The 21,656-nt window shown below is 43.4% G+C and overlaps 1 protein-coding gene across 1 annotated transcript; it reads right to left on the minus strand.

Moving 5' to 3' along the window:
* Positions 1–336: 336 nt before the first annotated feature.
* TRIB2 (tribbles pseudokinase 2) lies at positions 337–21,612 on the minus strand. Its single transcript, XM_074861547.1, has 4 exons — positions 21,553–21,612; positions 20,182–20,600; positions 15,904–16,196; positions 337–2,684 (listed from the first exon to the last, which is right to left on the minus strand). Exons 2-4 carry the CDS (start codon positions 20,449–20,451, stop codon positions 2,216–2,218), a joined length of 1,032 nt encoding a protein of 343 aa, XP_074717648.1. The 5' UTR covers positions 20,452–20,600; positions 21,553–21,612; the 3' UTR covers positions 337–2,215.
* Between the last annotated feature and the right edge of the window lie 44 nt (positions 21,613–21,656).

Genomic DNA, 21,656 nt, shown 5'->3' on the forward strand with positions numbered 1-21,656 from the left:
CAGCCAAAGAGCCTCCCATCACCAAAAAAACCCATAGTTCTCACTGTATTTCAATACCCTACTTGAAAAAGGTAAATGGGCTTGATGATAAGTGGTAGGGACAAGCGAAAAGAAAATAAACAAAATAAAAACCAGTTTCATTCATAGCAAACTGTAAAATTTTTGATGAAAAGGCTTACAGTGTTACCTTGTAAATATGTAAGTGCTAAGCTTTCTCAGCTCACGGGTCTGGCAAGAGCTTGTTAGCAGCACAAAAAATACCAGCTAAATGATCCTAATGCAGCAGACTCCTGCAACACCTCAGACATTCAGTAAGAACATCGTTCACCACTAAAGTTTAGTTAAATATGCACAATTTTATTTATTGAAGAGATTAGGACAAAAACATTAAACCAAATACATGACAAAGCACCAGAGGCAGTAAAACCCCACCATGCACATCACCAATCTTTCCTCCTATAAGGTACTTATAAAATAAAAAAAAGTCCTTCTTGACACAGCACCATCTTCAGAGTGTAAAAACATTACTCCTTTATATTCTTAGTTACCAAAATAGAACCAAGGCAGGTCAGCTGCAGCTAGCTTTGTCTCTTGATAAAGAACTGTGAAACATCCTCTTGAGAGTGGGACCATAACTTTCCTGCAAGGCAGGCAAATAGCATCCATACGTCAAATGCCAAGTAGCTGTACGCACATGCCACATACTATAATTAAGCACAAATTCAAGTAACATTTACATACTACAGAGTCCACATGTACCTACCCAAAAAACATGACCACTTCACAAAACGTATACAGGCAGTAATATCAGAACAACTGAGGTACTGGAAACACAAATATTTATGCCAAGAGATTTCAATATCATACAGCAATATAAAAGCAGTAATAAAAACATTTGCCAGTCTAAATCAAATAAAGCTATCTAGAAAAAGAAGCTAAATAAAAAGTTATTTAGGGACAGAAATACCTGAACAGAAAAGAAGTGTGTTAACTACAGCATGTAACATGTCATCCCAAGTCAACCCGTAATTGAAGTACTGGCTTAATACATCACTACTGTGACATTTTCTTCAATAAATAGAATAAGTCTTGACAATACAAAAGGTGCATATTACTGTGTATGTTTCAAGAGGAATATCTGTAATATAAATGTTCAGCTTATTAATACCCTCTTATTTCTTATTCTGGACATAAACAAAAATCAAACCCAAACAATTCTTTTCCCAAGTTGAGAGGAATTCAAAGAAAAAAACCCATAATACTCTTCTTCAATAATAAAGAGCCCTCTATTTACATGTGGGCCAGTCAGTTAAAGAAGAGATTGGTTCTCAGATAAAGACACGATTAAGGGCTTTCTGCCCTCTCTAGTCATATATGTGCAGCATGGCAGATATGGAAGCCAGTATCTCATATCTTTAAAAAAAAAAAGTTATACAGTTTTCTTCTTTTTTTTCCCCTATTATAGCAGTAATGCATCTGGAAGTTCGAGTTATAATAGCTTCCTGCAACAAACCATTTGACACAAAACAGAACAGCTTGTTAAATGACAGTTACTTCCCCTTAAGGGAACAAAGCATTAAAATGTCATTTCCTGACAAGAATATTAAGTAGTTTATTTAGAAGAAATGAGTTGAAAATAGCTATCAAGAGACATGAACTGAAATTTTGTTTGTTTTTAGCACCCACTTTTCATGTCCGTCTTTGTGCACCTAATTTTTTTCTTAAATTAATCCCGTTAATTATTAGACATCCGATTTAAAAAAGTGTTAGCCAATTGTACTTTCCCTGAATAATGGCTGAAGTTAAATATCTAACAGTGCGATGCCAAGATGTGAGCTGAGGCAAAAAAGTTTCTATTTGTCGTGAGTTACCACTATTTTTAATGGAACAGAAACAGGAGTGATACAGCTGCACCAGAATTGGCATGTGCAGTCTCCTTGGCTCCAAAAAGGTGAGAAGCTACAATTGCTCCATGCTGCCTTTTCTCCTCCAAATCAATCTAACCTGATAGCAAGCTCCCCCCGCCCCCCAATCTGTCCCCATGCTACATTTGTTATATTAGCTCCATGTGGAGGTTCCTTCTCAATCCGAGGACCTCTGAGTGTCTTTTGCTACCAAGCTAGGCTGATGCAGGATGTGATTTAACACGGTCAGGAAGGGCTCCTTCATGTGTCCATCTCCAGGTTGTGTACCTTCTGAACACCAGTCTTTGTGCTCAGTTAAAGAATGGGTCCAAGTCTTCTTCCATGTTGACATCAGGCACCAGCTGATCTGATACTTCCTTAGCACCATATCCTGAATTTGATACATTAAAATCTGTAGAAAACCATGGATGGTCCAGAATTTCCTGTGAAGTCAGCCTTTCCGATGGCTCCCGACGCAGTATGCTACGTATGAGGCATTTTGCCTTGGGGGATAGAGTTTCTGGAATGTTAAACTGCCCACGACGGATCTTGCTGAAGAGGGAACTAGGCTCAATGTCATGGAAAGGATAGCGTCCAACTAGCATGGTATAAAGCATGACACCTAGACTCCATACGTCCGCTGCTTTGCCAGAGTAGCTGCCATTTGTGTTCAAGATCTCTGGACTCACATAGGCTGGGCATCCATGCTTATCAGAGAGAGAGTCATCATTTCCTCTTAAAATATAAGCATCTTCTAGGCTTTCCAATTTCACTCTAGTCCTGCGGGCAAAAAAAACAAAACCATCAAGGTAAGCAAACATCAAAACACAAATTCCTGGCCATTACAATTACATGTTTATAATAGTAATACTCTACAAAATTCAACAATCACTGAAGTGCATCAGTTTAAAAATCCCACTCACAGCACTTCTCACAGATTATTGATACTGTCTCTTCTATACTGGTCAGAGATACTAGGGACATATAGGGGATATCGCCACACACACAACTACAAAATTTTTAAATACAGTTATGTCCATAAACTCATTAGTAAGGTCTTAAAAAGATAAAAGTAATTGCCATATTCATGTGGTTGGTAAATTTTACATAGACATGAATTCCAAAAGGAGGCAAACCTCAAAATTCTTTCTGTGTTGGCTGCACCCTAATGTAGGACCCATGCCCAAATAAAGCTTAGTCCTAAGTAGACAAGGTTATTTTGACACTTTCACATTGGTGTGGCAGTTACTTGCACCTGTAATTTCACAAGGTTCAAGAGGAATAAAATGGTCCCTCTGCTGAGCCTAAATGATCCCTCTGACCCACCAAAATTTTTTTGTATCCCAGCATCAAGGAAAAGCAACTTTAACAGATTTCAGTCTTTCTAAATAGACCTTCGGGCAAAGGGAAATCAGGTGAGCTGAATGCCACCAAGATTAACAGCAAGCTTATCTCCCCAGCCAAACCAGAGGAGCTTCTCATGTTGGAATGAAGAGAGAGACTAGCAAAGGGCTTGCAGAGAAATGACAGGGATGCCTTATCTAGACTGTAAACTCCTATTCACCTGCCAAGCACTGTGAACTTGTCATTGTGCTGCAGTAATTATCTCTGCAAGAGAATTTTCTTCCCTTATGGATATCACACAGGAAAAGAAAAAATGATGCCGAGTTGCTTGTCACAGCACTAGATGAACATAACCTTTCTTTCCTTTTAATTCTCACTGCTAGCATCCGTAACTATATTTAAAAATCTGTCCCTGTTAAAGGCATCCAAAAGGATTACCGACCACCCTTTAGACTATCTGCCAGCAATGGTTGCTTTTCAGAGCAGAATCACTACAATGTGACATGACTTGTCCAGTGCATCTGGATGGAAGTGACCTAGCACTAGCACAGACTTTCTTTTCAGCATCTCAGGATCATAACTCAGCTTTGGATATTACTGTCCTTATCTCTCAACCTCACTGGTCTGTATCATCACTCTTAGCCCTGTGTCATGGCCATGTTCCCATACCACAGACATTCACAGGCAGGGACTGAACTTCATCCCAGAAAGCAGAACTTGCTTTTCTTGACTAAAGCACATCATTTAACAGGCATTAAAACAGACAAGGAGAGCCCTGTTTCTTAAATGTTTACTGAAGACAACATTGCTCGGGCTTGAGCTGCAAAAGACAGCTGGGCCAGTTTTGGCTTAGACTTGGTTCCAGGGCAGCTCAGCGCTATCTTCTTTGAACCAACAGAAGAGCATTTTACTCTGTGGAGTACTCCAGCGGCAACGGTGCCATAAACTCTCATAATGACACTTGGACCTTTTCAACAGCTAGAGACATTTACTAGCAGAGGTGAAAGCCCCTTTGGCAACGTGCCTCGAATCAAGAAGTCATAAATACAGAATTCAGAATACCTGGCTCCCAAGCAATGTGTCAAGGCAGCTCCCTCTCTCCTTAAATAGGCCAGTGTTTTCTCCTCCAGTTCGAATGCTGATGGGGTTTGCTCAACACACCTGCTTCCTGATTAATTACCCATTTCCAGCCTAACAGCACTTCTCCCAGTGATGGACAACCCCCTCATTATCACTCAAACAATACTTTACAGCAGCAATACCTCACACAGGAAGCTGGCTGCAAGGAGAAACGTAACTACAATTATCAAGACCACAGCAATTTCCCTCTGTACACAGCTCAGAGGGTCCAAAACAGGAGAATGACTAGAGAAGAGCCCTTTCACAATGCTCAGCTTCGACATGTTCCTGCACCTGCACAGCGTAGGAAGAGCAGTGAGGAGAAACGCCCAGAGGAAAAAAAAACCATCAAGGCAGGTGGAGAACAGAGAGGAGGAAAGGAAAAGGGAAGGCAGGGACATGAGTTGTGGTTCCATTTGCATTGCCCACCTCAGTTTTTCCATTGAAAAGTGTGTGTAGCAATAAAACGGTGAGGCCAGCTACTCAAACATGCATTAAGTCACTGAACTGCCAGACAGGAAAGCATCAACTCACTCCTGCAAGCTAACAGAAGCAGAACACACACACACAGGGAGCGGGGCAGAGCATGCTATTTATAAACAACTTACAGAAGGGAATTCACCCCACACACACACTCTCCTGCCATCTCAGTGTCAACAGCACAGGGAAACGCTGTTTAGTCTCCCATCCTATTTTACATTTCTGAGAGTTGCCAAAGAATTTAGAGATACAGTTCAATGAGAAGCTTTTATATTACAGAAAATTATTGGAATTCCCTATCTCTTATTTTCTACAATGGACGTGGTACAAAAGCATGAAGAGGAGACTGCAAGATGTATCAAAAAATAATCTTTTTCTCCAACAGGAGAAATAATTTCTTGATAATAAAACAGAAGCAGCATACAAAAGCCTTATCCCAGTCTTGCTTTTCTTGCAAGGTGCTGCAGGCTGCAGCTCTCCATGCATGCTACAGCGGGTTTTGTTTAAGCAAGCAAATGGAACAACAGCTGGCCGTTATCTGCCTGCTCCTCCATAAGCCATAGCCAAATGAAGCAAACACTCAAACCAGGTTTTTTATCCTGCTGAGTTGACAGGCTTTGAGGAAACAAAAGGTCCCAAATTAAACAAAAACACAACCTTCAGTTCTCCTCCTCCTTCCTTGCCAGCCCCCAAACCCTCAACCAGTAAGACCCTCGTGCATAAGGTGCAAGTGGTTGAAATGGCTGCTCCACAACGAGCCGGTGCTACAGTGCAGCACTGGACACGCCACTCCGCGCAGGTACGCATTTCCCTCACAAACTGCATCTCTTGAGCACGTACTGCCAGGTACACAGCCTCAGCGTGACTTTCTCCCCCTCCCAATTACCACCAGAAGCAACTCGGGTGTTGCTGTTTTCATTTCTAAGGTTGGGTGTCTTTGCAGAAGGTGACAACACAGGTTTTCCATCCTCACAGCAAGGAGAGGGCAGGAGCAAGGGAAGGGCTTGCCGGCACAGCAGCAGCTTGTACGCTTGGCGCAGCCAGTGCACAGCAGCGCTCACGAGCTTTTGCTGCCAAGGGCCCTGGCTCAGCTCTGCCGGCACCCCTCACTGCAAGCCAGCACCGGGGCTGGGGAGACCCACTCCAGCCTGTTTTCACCCATGACAGATGACTTCACGTACCTCAGCCTCACATACAGAACACAGTCTGTGACCATAATACAGTTGGGTAATATGCAGGTGTAAACGGCAAGTCTCACTCCCCTTTTTACAGTCATTTCACGTTTTTTCAGGCAATCAAAAAGGAGCAGCCTGGCTCAGGAGCTGCTATTTCCCAGCACACGGCACCCTATCTCTGCAAGAAACAGCTTCCAGCTCTGGCTCGCCTTCCCTTCCTCCACATTTCAAGCATTCCCTAAAAGAGCTCTGTTTTCTGCAAGCCAGAGAGCTTTTTTTAGGGGGGGTGGAGGGGAACAGGAAAGAAGGGAGTCTAAATACACAGAAACGCAGAGACACGCTGGATGAGAAGCAATTTTTTTCTCCCCCACACACTCTCTCTCAGAGGAAGCACTGAAATCAAATATCCAGGAAAAAGAATAAAAGCCAACAACAACAAACAGACCCTCAAAATCACAAGTAGTTTCTGAGAATACAGAATACTGCAAAGAGTGGGGAGTGCATCCAATTGCAGAGCAACCAGACAACCCTATATTCGACACTTGGCAGGCAAGGGGCAGACTCAAAACCAAACACTGAGATGTGAAATCACAATCAGCTTTGAAATGCCTCCCGTCACACAGCAGAAAAAGGACAAACAAAAATAATTCTCTTTTTTTTTAAAAGTCACATTTCTAAAAAACTCTCATTCTCTAAATAATTAACTCACATCAGTCAACTGAAGGACCCCCACAAGAGAAAACAAGTTTTCCAAAAGCATCAGCATTCGAGTTCGACCATTCAAATGGTTGCAACAAAATTAATCCCTAAAGTTCAAATGTAAGCTACTGCCAAAGCCGGATGAGAATCACTTTGTACACATACTGTAGGCAACAAAGACTTTTGTCAAGGCTTACGTAATTACAGTACATAATTTCAAGTTTTAATGCAGACCCTGAATAAGCACTTGGAAAAAGAGCATTATGCATCTATCAGATCATTGATAAAACACTGCATTAGTCTAATGCATTAAAAAAAAATACAACCCTGAATCATGGCTATTTAAAAAGGGGAAGCTATTCTGCCTATGAATGCTTTCCCATTACTGGTGAATGAAACCACAGAAGTGCAATCAGAGGGCAGCAGCAGCACTCAGACGGGAAATGCGTCTTTGTCCCCATAGAAACCGTCAGGGAAACCCATGAAAAACAATACCACTCTGAATTTCTTATCAATATGCCATTCATTACTTGACTGCATTCAGACTTTGCTCTTCAGCAATGTAACAAAACCTAATCAATTAAATGTCTTCCAGAAGATTCTTCAATGCAACCTCCTGAGTTAGCACCCAATGGCTTTGTTGCACATCCCACACTTTTTTTCAGAGTGATTCGTATTATTCCTCCCTGCAGAGCTTAGGGGCTACTGGCAAACTGCTATCCTGCCTTTTGACACTAAAGCCAGGGCTGTAAGAACCCGACATTCACACTTGCTCTCCAAAAGCAAACACAATTTCCATACCAAAATCAGTGGAATTATTCAGAGGGCTCTAAGCTCATAAAGCAGAAAGAAAAAAAAAAATCTGGAACATTTAAAGCAGAAACACTGACTGAAAGTCTGAGTGTTTCAGAGGAAAATATCTCCAGTGCAGTGAATAAACAGTCAGTAGTAAAGGAGCCCATGCTGGAATCAATGAAAGCAGTTGCTTCTACTCTGTCCCTGAAGCCATCTGTGTGGGAAGTAACACCTGAACCACAGCTGAGCCACCGTTACCATTTTGGAAACACTAACTGCAGACCAGACCCACAATTTTAGTGCAGCATCATCCCCCAGATCAGCTGCTTTGGGAGAAGATGGAAGAAGCCATCCTGCTATGAACAGTCCAGGTACACCATCCACTTGCTATTCAGGTTAGGTCAAAATTAGATGATCCAGATTTACAGATTCTATATAGCAACTTCATGCTTCCAGAGATCAGAAAACAACCGTCATCACCATCTGAATTGCCATTTTATTCATATGACTGCAGGTAAATATAAAAGTGGCAACTTCTAAACGGAGGAAGTGCCTCACAATGTTCCCTCCTACATATAAAAAATGAAGGCACCCAAGCAATGCTATCTCATATTTCAACATTACTCTGACTGAGGCCAGGAAAGCCCTTCCCTAGGTAGAGCACTCAAGCCATCAACTGCCCAGTAGATCAGGGATTGCTCCTCTGTGGCCAATAATTTACAGGTCATTTAATCCAGGTCAGTTGCTAGCACCCCATCATAAAGCCGAGACCAGCACGAATGCAATCATGCCAGCAGAGTCACAAGGACAGGGAAAAAAAAAAAAAGGGTAGCTCGACATTGAAAACAGTTATCTCTTGCTAATTGATTATTTTTTTTTTTTTTTAACTAAGGGAATCTCTCCTAAATAATGCAGAAGTACGCTGCAGTTGTGGAGACAGTGAGATAGGGAAGGTGGCTAATGAAACCCTGTGCAGATGATTTGCAGCTTGGTGCAAAGACTCATTCTGAACTCAGAACTACCCGATCTCCTCCGGGGGCGGTGAGGCACGCAAGATCAGAGGGGAAATGTTATGCCATCAATTTAAATCCTGCTCCTTTTAGCGTAAGATCCCTTCCAGTGCATATCAGCACACAGCCTGGGAGTTCACCGCACAACATCCTACACAACTTCAGGGGGAAAAAAAAAAATACCAAACCGTGCACAAAGGCTGCCAGACAAACCGTCTCTTGCATAATGAAACAGGCTCAAGGATATGTTTCGAAAGACAACTGGGACTTGCAGGCAGTGCAGGTTTACAGAATGAATCTTGTTCCTAAGGGAAGATTCCCTCACTGGTACTTCCGCAGAATAAGGAAGCCTCTAAAAATTACATATCCCCCACCCTTCCTCCAAAGGGATGCTACAAGCACACTCAGCCCTGCCCCGCACCCCCTTCCTGATGTGCAGGACCCAGCAACTTAGGGCTTTTAACTCGTTTCACGCTGGTTTATTTTCTACAGAATTTCACTTTAAAAAATGCTTGAGACCACCCTCTTGCACACCTCCAGGAAGGGCTGGGACCCCAAAGACCTCATCTTTACAACACTCAAATAGGATTGCTGGGAACAGCCTGTCCTGTACACCATACACTTAATTTCTTCCATGCCCTTATTGCCTAAGGAGACAACGCATTCCCCAAAAAGTAGGTAGGTAGGTAGCGATGTGTGTGTTGGGGTGCAGACTCTGAAATTCAGATGCAGACCCTTCCATAGAGGGGCTCGGTTACAATACTGAGAGGAGTCCATTATTTGATAAGCATCTGGCTCAGAGCAGCTACTTTACCTCACTTTTACCTTTTTAGATCACATAGAAGGTCAGAGTTTTAAAAGGCTCTGCTGGCAGCTGTATACTGTGTTCACCATCTTTTCTAGGTCTTTTCATACAATGCATGGTGAAGCTCCATAGGAAAAGGAGACCAAGATTTTATTTTGTTAACGTAACTCTGCATGTTGTGAAAAAAGCGTTACACTTTGTGAGCCTGCAGTGGGTGCTCAGCACCTCTAAAGCAATGCCATTATTTCACAACCCCACTGGAAACCTTTTGCTTAGATGTCTGTAAACCTGTCTCCAAGGAGTATACATCTCCCAAAAAGCAGGTGCTGAAGACTAAATATGCCCCAGCTTGGCTCCTGTTTACAATGTCAACCTTTCCTCTCCCTCCCAAGCCTGAAGAAATCTCACGGTGTGATAGCAAGGACAACTAGAAGAAAAGGCAGCAGAAGAATTTCACCATAACAGTCCACTGCAGCTGAAGCTAGCTGGCCTCCCTGTGTCCCCTCCTCACCCCCAGCACAGAGGTCCACAGAAATCTTCAGTCTCCACTCAAAAGTCAACATGGAGTATTTTGCACCAACACTATGAATGGAGGTTTTCAAGTCTTCAGAATGACCTGCTGTTGAACTCTTAATGCAAGGTCTCAAGAGACATCTATTTCCCAGGACTGCAAAGCAACTATCATCAGGGAGATCAATCCTGTGACGGGCATCTCATGATGGGCACCCAACCATGCCAACCATGTCTGGCATTACAGCCAACATGTAACGCAGCATTCAGCCAAAGGCACCTCTTGGAAAGTCAGACCTCCTGGCTGGGGAGGTCTGGCAGGACATGGGAACAACCTGCAGCAGTACAGCCCAGCCTAAAGGCAGGTCCCCAGGCAGGGCTCCCCTCCTCCTCCAAGCATGGCACAGGGCTGCACCTCAACACCACTCTTCAGCAGAGCTAGTAGATGAGGCTGCAAAGGGGGAAAGACTGAAGAAAGAGTGAAGAAGAGATACAAGTTCAACTATGAGCCAAATACCAGAAGACAGCACAGTCCATGGGTAAAGCCTTCTGCAAACTTCAGAGTTGGGTACTACAGCAAAGGCTCTCACCACTCATGGTCTCACTGAAGGGCCTTGAGCTGACTCAAGGTCCACTGGAGGTCCCCATTCTCATTCCCAGGCCAGCCAGCAGCCAACTTTTCCCTGGCTTTTGCTTTTGTTTATGCACTTAGGTGAAGCACTTAACCTCTATGACCGTATATGCCCTCAGGAGATTTAAGCACTTCACAGGGCTGGTGTGATGTTCAACATCTGCAGATAGCCTCCTGCATCCCACTGGGAAGGGTACCACATACCCAACAAATCCAAAGTGTGCTGCTCCCAGGAACACTGGGAGAAAACAGAGGCTTAGTAACCAAACCACATGAAAGCAAAAGGGAGCACGAACCCTTCTGTAGAAAACAGTTGTGCAACTGCTTCATCCTCTATCCTAAGCTTGACAACAGAGATTTGCTGCTTGTGAAGAAATTTGCCTTCCTCCCCATATTCTAGGAATCATTTCTTGGTTGAAATCTGATCTGTGATTCTCCACTATTGAAGAAATTATGCTCTTTGGTCCTGTGGCCCCATTCAGGGTATTGTGTAGTGCTTAAATGACAAAACAGATGAAGACTGGTTTTGTTTCTGTATCTTCTGGTATTTAAAGAGCACTCCTATTTTGTTTGATTTTCTTCCACTTTAGGACTCTCTTTCTAGGACTCAGGGAAAGCGTTAACTTACATCTTCTCTATGGAACTGTAAGTAAAGCAGCAAGTTCTAACACAATGGGGAAAAGCAGCTGACCACATTACAATTTGACAAATGCTGGGGAGGAAACTTACCACTAACTTTAAGAAAATGAAAGGTCTACTTGGAAAAGCATTCTCTTTTTGTGGGATCAGTTTTGTATCACTAGGATTGCAAATAACATAACTAGGTCACCTTAAAGCATCATCCAGTCAAAGCTGAGAAATTCTAGAGGGAAAAAAAAAAACATTCTAAGAGTACCAAATAAATATGTTATGCTAACACAGGCTTTCTAAATTAGTTTATTGTACTGGCTGCATTCCCCTGGCGCAGAGTAAAAAGTGTCAAATTCCATTTATTTTTATTGAATCCTACCTGCCTCATATTTACTCAAAGAATACAGGAAAATTACAATATCTAAATACCAAAATTATTTTAATTTTCCCTTCAACAAGTATGATGAATGTACAAGGTCTTTAAGCTTCAAATATTACGACAGCTAATATTTTAATATAATTAAAGGCTTAAAAATGCACTAAAGAAATTAATAATCCCCTGACAGCAGAAATGCTCTTGTATTAAGAAAACCATTGGAACAACCAACACAGAAATGCTTGATTTAATTCTGAATCTTTGAGGTGGCTCCTTTTCAAAGCATCTGCTATATATCAGACTGATGAACTGCTTTATTAGTTATATACTATGTATAGTGCTATTTTTAGCACAACCCAAAAAGCCCTGCCCATTCTGCAACATCGTTATGGGACACCAGCTAGGAGAAGGGCACAGTCGCTCTGCTCCAGGGCCTACTACACAGCCCCACAACACCAATATTGACCTGGCTTAATATCCAGGACCAAAAAAATTACCAACATGGATGGAAACAGAAAACATACAAAACCACATGTTTTATCTTAGCTCATCTCCACTGTTTTGGATTCGAGTTTTATTTAGAAGTTTAAGGACCCAATTTTTAAAGTATTCAAGAATCTTATAGGTACTTTAGAAAGTCCAGTGAGACCCAGCATGGCAAGTCAGTGCTTTCCATATTTTCAGTGCTCTGAAAGTTACTGCCCTCATTTAACGGATGTGCTGCTGCTTGCTAACCCCGTCTTACAAAACATTTCCAGCCATGCTGTAATGTCTTAGAAGTTCTGCTTCATCAAGATCATCTGCAGGTTTAAGGAGCTTAAATCTGAAATTTCAATGCCACAAGACTGGCTATTTCACCTATCATTTACAAATGGAACCACAGACACACCTTCCCCAAAAAAACACAACCCCCCAACCTTCTTTCATGCAAAACAAAAAAACACCATAAAAGACCTTAGGGGCTTGGCAACAGCACACATCACTTTCATGGAATGCAATTTACCATATGTTCAAAATTTCTGTGGGTCAGGATTAAAAGAAGCTATAGATAAAGTACCTTGAAACACAGACAAATTATTTTTGTTTGTTTCCACACTGTGGAATTTTGGATTTAATTTTCAGTGCTGATGTATTTACACACATGCAATAGTAAGATGTAATATACCATCACAGTCTACCTTTGATTTAGCATATCAAGGGAATGTCACTAATAAGATTAGGACTCCTACAAAATTCTCAGCACTACCAGCCTCCAACACTACTTTTTTCCACCTTCTTACCTCCTGATTCATTACAGACATCTCAAGGCACTGCAATTCACAACATCCAAATAACACACATCCTTAGCAGTGACATCAGGAGGAGCAAAGAGCACTCATGACACTACTGGATCAGGAGTCTGAATCTTTGCAAATTCCAGGTGTAATTTAGATAACGGGAATGGGGTGAAAAGAGTTTCTATGCTGTATGCACCAGTCTGCAAAACTCCAGGAGCTCTGATTTCGTATTGAACTAACAGGATATCATTAGGATAAACGGAAGTCGTTGTACTAAGAAACGCTTTAACTGATTTTCTTTTTTAAATGATTGGAACTATGTCCATATATGTCCTTCACATTCCCTCTGGCTCCTCCAGTCTAGCAGCTCTTCAGCTAAGAGCAGACAAGTATCTTACTAAAAAATAAAAGAAACAAGTTTTCCATTCATGTGTTGCCTGCATGCTGGATTTCCCATCTTTTCTTCTATGAAAATAAAAACTGTGAGAGTCTTCAAAAAGAGGAAGTTTCAAAGCAGTAGGTACTAAAGGTGAACTGCAGAAAAACAGACTTGCAGAAATAGTTAAGAACTACTAAGAAAGATCTCCACTGAAGAACAGGCGACACACAGCAGCAGAGTTCAGACACATTTCTCAGAACATTATTTTCACCTCTTTTCTTCCTCCTTGGTTCATTACTAGCATCAAAGATCGTGCAGCACCCATTTCCCAGGCACTGCTTGCCGACAGCAGCTTCTGCAAGGCAGGCTGCTCGACACACAGGCATCCTCACCAGCACCAGCAGCCTCGGGGAGACGTGAGATTGGAGGGGTGCAAGAAACACACAAACACCTCCGTGAACCCGGAAGAACCAGGAAGATTTTTCAGCCTAAATATAGCAGCAGATTGAAAGTGATGACTGATTACAGTCTGATGATCAGAGCATGTGAAAAAAAGACAGTCGCTGTTTAGTTCTATTTCTATCTCACAGTATTTCATCTGTTTATTTAGCAGAGAAAGGACTGCAATACCTCTCTACTTACAAATCAACACTGCATTCAGATGAAAACCGCATTATGATTATCTTAAAAATAACCAGTAAGTCCTTTTTGACCTTTAAAGTGAATTATTGTATCATTACAAGACACTGTTCAAAGGTGAGTAACTGTGATTTTGCAGACGACAGTTACGTTAAAAACATTCATAAAAGCAAACGCTGCTATTATAGTACGCACCACTCTTCTTGGGTGGCTAAAGGTTTTGGCCCTGTGCCTCGTGTTGCATTCAGTTCCTAGTAAGCGGCAGGGTAGGAGTTCAAAAGTATGCAGCACAGGCCCACGTCTGCTCCCACTGCACTGCTCTGAGCTCATGCTGCCTTCACTTGAAGCAGCTTTTCCAAGTCCTGTCTTCCATGCAAAACCACACAAGTTTACATATATCTCCAGGAAAAAAAGTCTATTTTAATGTTATGATGTTATCAACTACAACAGAAAACAATCCCCTCCTCAACTATTTTGTACAAGTTTCCTTCTTATCTGAATCAGAGGTGCTATAATGCTGTTTAATTATTAAACTCAGAGTTGTGAAAATGCAGTTTACATCCATCTGCTTTGCATTTCTCTCTGAATGGACATTAGGCTAGTTTCATTTTAGGCTTTTTTATTTGAAGAGGAGGGAGGGGTAATCATATATATTGGGGCTGCAGTAGAAAAATAAGGAATAAATATTTGCTTTGCAGATAACTCCCTGAAGTGAATTAAGAGGTGAAAATATGTTTTTTATTTTTCATTTTGTAAAGAGATTAAAAGGAGAAGTTTATTTTGCAAAACTCAGCTTGTAATAAAATTAAAGTAGAGAATATTTCAACAGGATAGACGGTTGTCATTTTTATTTTAAGGCCAGGAACTTCTCTTTCCGGACTGAAATGTGTATTAGGTTTTTTCCTAATTCTCAGATCATGGACTTACTGAGCCTGTAGAAAACTTACGTGCCTCGGCTGTTGTTTAACTTCCCCAAACAGCCCCAAATGGAATTGATAGGCACTGGTTATTTTTAACAAAGCTCTCCAGAACATCTATTTCACTCTGCAACAGTTTGAACAAGCTTTCAGACAATTTATAGGATTTAACTAAAAGGGAAAAACATCTCCCCATCCTTTACCAAGATACGAAGAAGCACAAAGGCAGGCTCTGCCCCTATTTAGTTTCATTTTTTTTGTAATGGCCATCTTCCAATTTAATCCCTCTGTGAAAGCCTGACATTACTCTAGCAGCGTTTATTACTCTGGTGCCTTATGTGGAAGCTGAAAGCAAATACATGATGTAACGTAACAAAAAACTGATAACCACAAGGAAAGAGATATGAAGTTTCCACAGGTACAATGGTATAGCTACAGCTCAGCATCAGAAATAGCACTTCAACAATATACACAGACTATCCAGCTTTATTTCTTTCCCTGGCTTCCCATACTCTTCCCCAAATCATTTACTACCCAATTATCGAGAGGACGGTGTGCAGGATGGAGATACTAAAAAAAAAAAAAAAAAAAAAAAAAAAAAAAAAAAAGAGGTAGTTCCCCAAGTACCAGAACAGCTCTGATACTAAAAACAGGCACCCACACAGCAAGGCAGTTGTAGTCTTAGTATGATTAGTGACTACATAATACTCTCAGAAACAGCCTCCAGACCCTTCCAGCACAGAAAACAATAAGCTGTCCTCAAATCAGTCCTTCAAAGCACTGGTGGCCTTTCCCTCCAACCTGTCAGCATTAACCACATGGCCCAACCCTCTTTAACATAGTGGATCTTTTGCTTCTTTCCTCTTTTAACACCAGCAACATTTATGAAACCAGAGCTCTTACACCAGACATCTATACAGAGGCTTCCTCCAGAACACGTCCCCTCCTCAGGAATGAGGATGCTCCTCCAGGTGGAGATGCAGAAGCCAGGCACGTATGCAAACAGCACTCTATACTTACTTTACTCCAAAGCCTAAGCCAGAAGGCAAAATGGCACATCCATCCCATGATCAGGTTGCAGAGGAAAATAAAGGAAGTGTAACACTTGTGTACCATAAACGAATGGCACGGTGACAACGAAGGGCACAGCATCCTGTAACTCTGAGTATCTGACCTCAGGCAACCCGACCTGTGAAGTAAGGGAGACTCTTACCTTTCTTCATCCTTGAAAATAAACTTTCGCAGCTTGAGATCTCGCAGTACCAGTCCACCATCATGGCAGTGTGCAACAGCGGAAGCTATTTGATAGAAGAGTTTGGCTGCCTCCTCTTCTTTAAGCTTCTTGCAGGTACGAACAAACGAATGCATGTCCCCATAGCTCCTTTCAAAGAACACATACGCTTTTGTCTCCCCAAGAATTATTTCAGTAATTTGGTTGATATTTTTATGCGCAGGCAGACAAAAACATGGTGCTAATAACTCCTGGTAGCAGCCAATATCAAACACCTGCAGGAACAATGACAGTAAAGCCAGGGTTAGCGACATGAAGGACCGTGAAGTTATGGTACATCTAATTCTGTTAACAGAACCATCTCCAAGTACAATTTATGCTGCTGCTGAAGCTGCACTGATGTAAACAGGATGTCACAAGCTCACAGCACTGAGGACAAGACAAAACAGACTACATAACCCCACACAGAACATACGCGTGACCTTGACAGGAAAGGCCAGTCTTCAAAACTTGTAGCAAGAACAGTTCCATTAGCTAATAACGGATCAAATTTAGAATGTAATCTGAATTAAGCTCTGAAGACATAGAGGAGCTGGACACTTAGAAGAAAACGTGTTTATCTTCTATTTTCCATCCAAATAAACTCACAGAGAATATGGCCAGTAGCTTTAGATATATTAAATACACCCTGATCCACATGCCTCTCTCTCTCTCTTGATTTTTTTAACACATTAGAGCTTTAAGGATTTTCAGGTTTAAAAAAATCATCTAGCACTATTCATATTTACTTCCTGCCTTTCTTTCATCTCTGACAAACAGCAAAGTCACTTTCACTTTCAAAGTCTGTTTTACAATGGCTGTTTATAAGATCAGAAGGACAACCCGGCAAATAGCCCTGCCTGTTGGGAGTGCAGACAAACATCCTTCAAAAAGCAAAGACAAAACCACCCTGAACTCTCTGCATTTCAATCAAGTGCTCCATTAAAAGCAAAGTGTCCCTTTACTAGTCAGTATGTTATCACTGATCTTATGAATGAGCTGTAAGAATTAGAAAGGCTGCTGGGAAACCCAAATATAAAAAGTTACTATAATCTAGTGATGACGAATGAATCAGTATTTGAGTCAATTGAGAAATGCCCACATTACAAGAAAAAGAAAGACTTCATTGAGAATAACCGAAGTCAGTGTGCTAAAACAGAATAGGAGCAAAGTATTGATAGGAGTGATTTTTATTTTTAATTATAACTGCTCCAGAGGTACTACAAAGCAAGGGATTAGCATTTCCACCAGCATAAAAATTTGATTAATGTGTAACTTACTCTTGGGTGGTTTTTTACTTTGGTAAAAAGAATTTAAGGTAGTCATGTGTCATTCTAACTGAACATAAAAATGAAGAACTGGCATAGGTCTCTAACCACCTGGCTTAAACGGCAATTGTTTTTCTTCTTTTTGTATTCTAGTTTTTGTATTCCAATAACAGGTGTTTGTACCCTCTCCTAGAAGCAAATCTCCCTTTCTTTGAAGCTTTAAAAAGCTTTCAAAACTGAGTGAGAGAGATACGGTTCAATCAAAATTTACCTGAGGCTTTAAAACCTGAGTCATTTAACGCTTCAGAGCGCAGTCCTAACAAACTCCTTCCGCAGAAAAGGACCCAAACCCTAAGAAACTGGGACACCCCCTCCTCACACACCTCTTTCTCCCCCCACCCCATACCTGTGCTGCTATTACTCTGGCACAGGCAAACACAACCTTAAAGACAGGCTGCCAACAGATCCAACACATTTTACGGGGGGTACATTAGCACTGAGGCATTCTGGTGACATGGTGCGCCAGGAAAGCAGAACTGGGGTGGGAATGGGAAATCCCTGGTGTGTAATTCATTCCAGAGGAGAATTCATTGACATTTGAATCTCAAAACTCTTAACTACTACAATATAAGTGAATGGCACTTCTACAAAGTGGCTGCTATAAAATAAAATAAAAGGGGGAACATTCATATAGCTCAAACCCTTATGTGAAAAAAAGCCTTTCCAAAATTCTCTCCAAACCAGGTTATCCTGATATAAATTAGTTACATTTTGTGGTTCTCAGACTACGTTAAACAAGTAGGTCTGAATATGTACTGGTACTATGTTTCAAAGGGGAGAGATGGGAAGTGCTATCACACTGCTACAGTCTAGAATACCTTTTATAAAGGGCTTCTTTGTATCCCAGCTTTTAAGATCCCTGGCCTCAATTCAGCAAATGTCCAATAAGCTGCAGTTTGATTTAGTTCTTGCTGGGAATTGGAAGTGAGAAGTTACCATTGTTTGGATGCCACAGAGCCTTGAAGCAAATAACAGCGTCTGTACAGTCAGTGGGTGCAGCCAAATGAATCTTGAAGAATCATCACTACGTGTCTGTTATCCAAACCAATGTTTCTGCAAGCAATCTCTAACAGCATCTTCAATAAGATACCAGATAGCAGGTCTTTTAGCCGGAAGGCTACTTGACAAATAGTAGTCATGATACTGCAGGCATTTTAAAGCACACATTAAATTAAGATGAGCTCAGGACTGACAACTGCGTATTCACAAACTAGCAATTCAGGCTAAGATCATATTTTTGGAGCACAGCTAGAAGTAGTGCCTCGCACATATGGAAAAACTGATACTATTCAAATGTCAGGATCAGCTCAAAAACATACAGCTTAAATGGGAGGAAAAAAAATAAACTCAGCTCTTTGTGAGCTGCAGTTATGCTGTTCATACTGTTATCAAAACAGTGCCTTAATCCTGCAAACCAAACAGGAAACAAAGAAGAGCATAGCCCCCGCTTCACTACTTGCTATGCAAGTTCACCTATAATTTCATGCAGAGCAGCAGCTTTGAGGGCTCTGTTTATTTCATGAAAAGATGCCAATGTCCTAGAGTGCAGCACTGTACTACTGCAACGAGCAGGGCTTTCATTCTAGAAATTCTCATGTTCTGTTTCAGTTTAGTAACAAAGCATTCAGTTCAGCATGCAATATTAGTCCTTTGCAAAGTCACGGGCCCTTTTTTCCCCCTAAATAATCACACAAAGTCCTAGGTTGCCTCAACATCAGGTTTTATAACTCAATCAGTAAGCACATTTAAATTGCCCTCTGAACTCCAATCTTTACAAATAGCAAACGGGAGCAATTATTTTCACTTCCCTGCTACAGGCTAGTCCGCAACTTCTGATGAATCAAGTATGGGAAAGTATGAAACATTCAGCAATACTAGAATTAAACCCTGGAATACAAATAAGCTGTAACATGTCTACTTTTCCATTTTGCAGTTAGTTCGACACTAGAAATTTGCCCAAGATGGCCAAATGGCACAATTCCATATTTTGGGAACAATACAAACACTGCAGCATGTGTTGCAAGGTTGCAATTTGCTACGAAGTTATAAAAACTACTATTGGGTACTGCCTCAGTTTGCTGGGCATAAGTCTGGCTCACTACAGACAATGAGAATCGCAATTTAGGAACAAAGGAAAATATTCCCTCAGCCCGAAAAAAACATCCCTCTACAGATGTGCATGCATGTGGGTTTCTTTTTCCCACAGCTCACCTTTGAATAGTAGGAGCAAACTGGGAGGAGGCAGAGAAAAGCAGGCTGGCTACAAAGAGTGGGTTAGCTATTTTGTCTGCTCTTCTAAAAACCGTAGGTGTGCAGGTTTTATTCTTGCTCAGTTGTGCAATGGGGGAGGATGCTGTTTGCAAACAACCTCCACCGTGAGGGAACTCAGGCTGATTAATTCGATGTGGATTTTTTTTAATATCACTTTTAAGACAAAGCTGATGGCAATCTCCCCCCACCCCAGCTTCTCCATCCTCTTCCGTACCCCAATTCACAGAATAAGGGACAGGAAAAATCGAGGAAGGCAGCAGGTCCCAACACCTTAAAATTAGCCGGGGATTCCCTACTCCATTTTGAAAAGTGAGAGTGGGGAAGATAAGGCTTTCTCCTGATCTGAACTCACGTTAAGACCTACTTAAAGAACGGCTCTTTCCAGAACAATATCTCCCGGGTAAGAGGCAGAACTGGCTCCGGGCCACGGCTATAACGTGGCCATTGTCTAGAGAGAGGGAAAAGTTACAGGATGCGCCTTTAATCCTGCCTCCCTGCCTTTTGTTTCTCAACTGTTTAATAATTGAGCTACCCGACCGTGCTCGGTCCTCCTGCAAGACACGGGAAACCCACGCGCGACAGCGGGCTAGCCCGAGGGGAGAACAAGGAGGAGAGGTATTACCTTGCAGACCAGCTCCTCGCCACTGTGCAGATGTACGGCTCGGAAAACGTGGTCTCCCTCGAGAGGCTCCAACAATAAGTATTTCCCGATGCAAGAAACGCAATGCGACAAGTTCGGGGTCTCCGGCGGGCTCGGCGAGCCTAGATTCGGGCTAAAACTCTGGCTTGGCTCGATGGACCGTATGGACGAGAGCTCCTCAAAATCCTGGGTTTTATTCCGCGGTCTCCCATATCGTGCTATCGTGATAGGGGTTGACCTTTGTATGTTCATGAGTATGGAGAAGACCAGCCGAGACGCTGCACCGGAGCCCTGGCGTGGAGCGCGGTCCCTCGCCCGTCCAGCTGCGGCTGCCTTTGTGTGCCGGGGGGGGCGGGAGCGGGAGCGCGGCGGCGGCGGGCGACCAGCCTCAGCGCCGCGTCCTGGGCACAGGGAGAGAGCGCTCAGCCCGCGGCCCTTTGTTCCCGCCGGCGGCCGGGCGCGGAGCGGAGCGGCGCGGAGCAGCGCGGCGGCGGCGGGGCAGCGGCGCCCGGTGCCTGGGGGGGGGGCGGGCGGCGGCGGCGCGGGGCACGGAGCGGCGCGGCCGGGCCTGGGCGGCCGCCGCTCCCGCGGGGCGCGCAGCGCGGGCGAAAACAAAAGGTTAGGTAACGCGCTGCGCGCAGCGGGGATCGTCCTTTCTCTCTCCTACGGCGAGGCAGAGCCGCGCTGCCGCCGCCGGGCTGTAGATGGCGTGTGAGCCTCGCCGCTGGCGCCCGGGGCGCTCCGAAAATGCCCCGCGAAATAGCGAGGGAGCATTTAACTTGGAGCGGGCAGCGGCCGGGCCGACAAAAGAGCGCTCGGCGCGGCGGGAGGCTCGGCAGAGCCGCCCCGGCGGAGGGGGCCGCGCAACGGCCGCGCGGGCAGGGGCAACGGCCGCGGAACGCGGAGCACAGCAGCGCGCACCGCTCCGCGCCGGCGAAAAGAAACGCGCTGCCCCTGTCGCGGCCGCCTCGACAGAACAAAAAGTGCAACCACAGGCGAGGGGAGAGGAGCGCTTTCACCGTTCCACTGCGCAGCGGGATTTTCGGGGGGGGGCTCGGCGCCTTCGCGGCGTTTTGATGTAGTTCACGCACAAAGAAAAGAAAAACCAGCACGGCGAGAAGGGGGCTGACTTCTTACTGCAGGGGCTGGAAGGGCAAGAAGCGAAAGGCCGGGGGTGGGGAATAAACTGTAATCGTTTAAAAAAAAAAAAAATTGCAGGGAGCTGATTTGGAGTCGTCTTTTTTTTTTTTTTTCTTTTTCCTTGGAGGTAGGACAAGGGGGAGGAAAGGGATGGCCGCGCCGCTCCCCTTCAGCAAGGCATCGTCTCCCCCCGGCGTATTAATAGCTACTTACGTGGCGGGGACGCTGGCTGCCTCCGTGCCTCGCTGCCGGCCGCCGCACGCCCGCACGGTGCCCAGCGCGCAGGCTGACTGCCCCGCCGCCGCCGCCCGCCCCGG

Source organism: Strix uralensis, chromosome 3 (assembly GCF_047716275.1).
Source record: "Strix uralensis isolate ZFMK-TIS-50842 chromosome 3, bStrUra1, whole genome shotgun sequence".
In the NCBI taxonomy this organism is placed as follows: Eukaryota; Metazoa; Chordata; class Aves; order Strigiformes; family Strigidae; genus Strix; species Strix uralensis.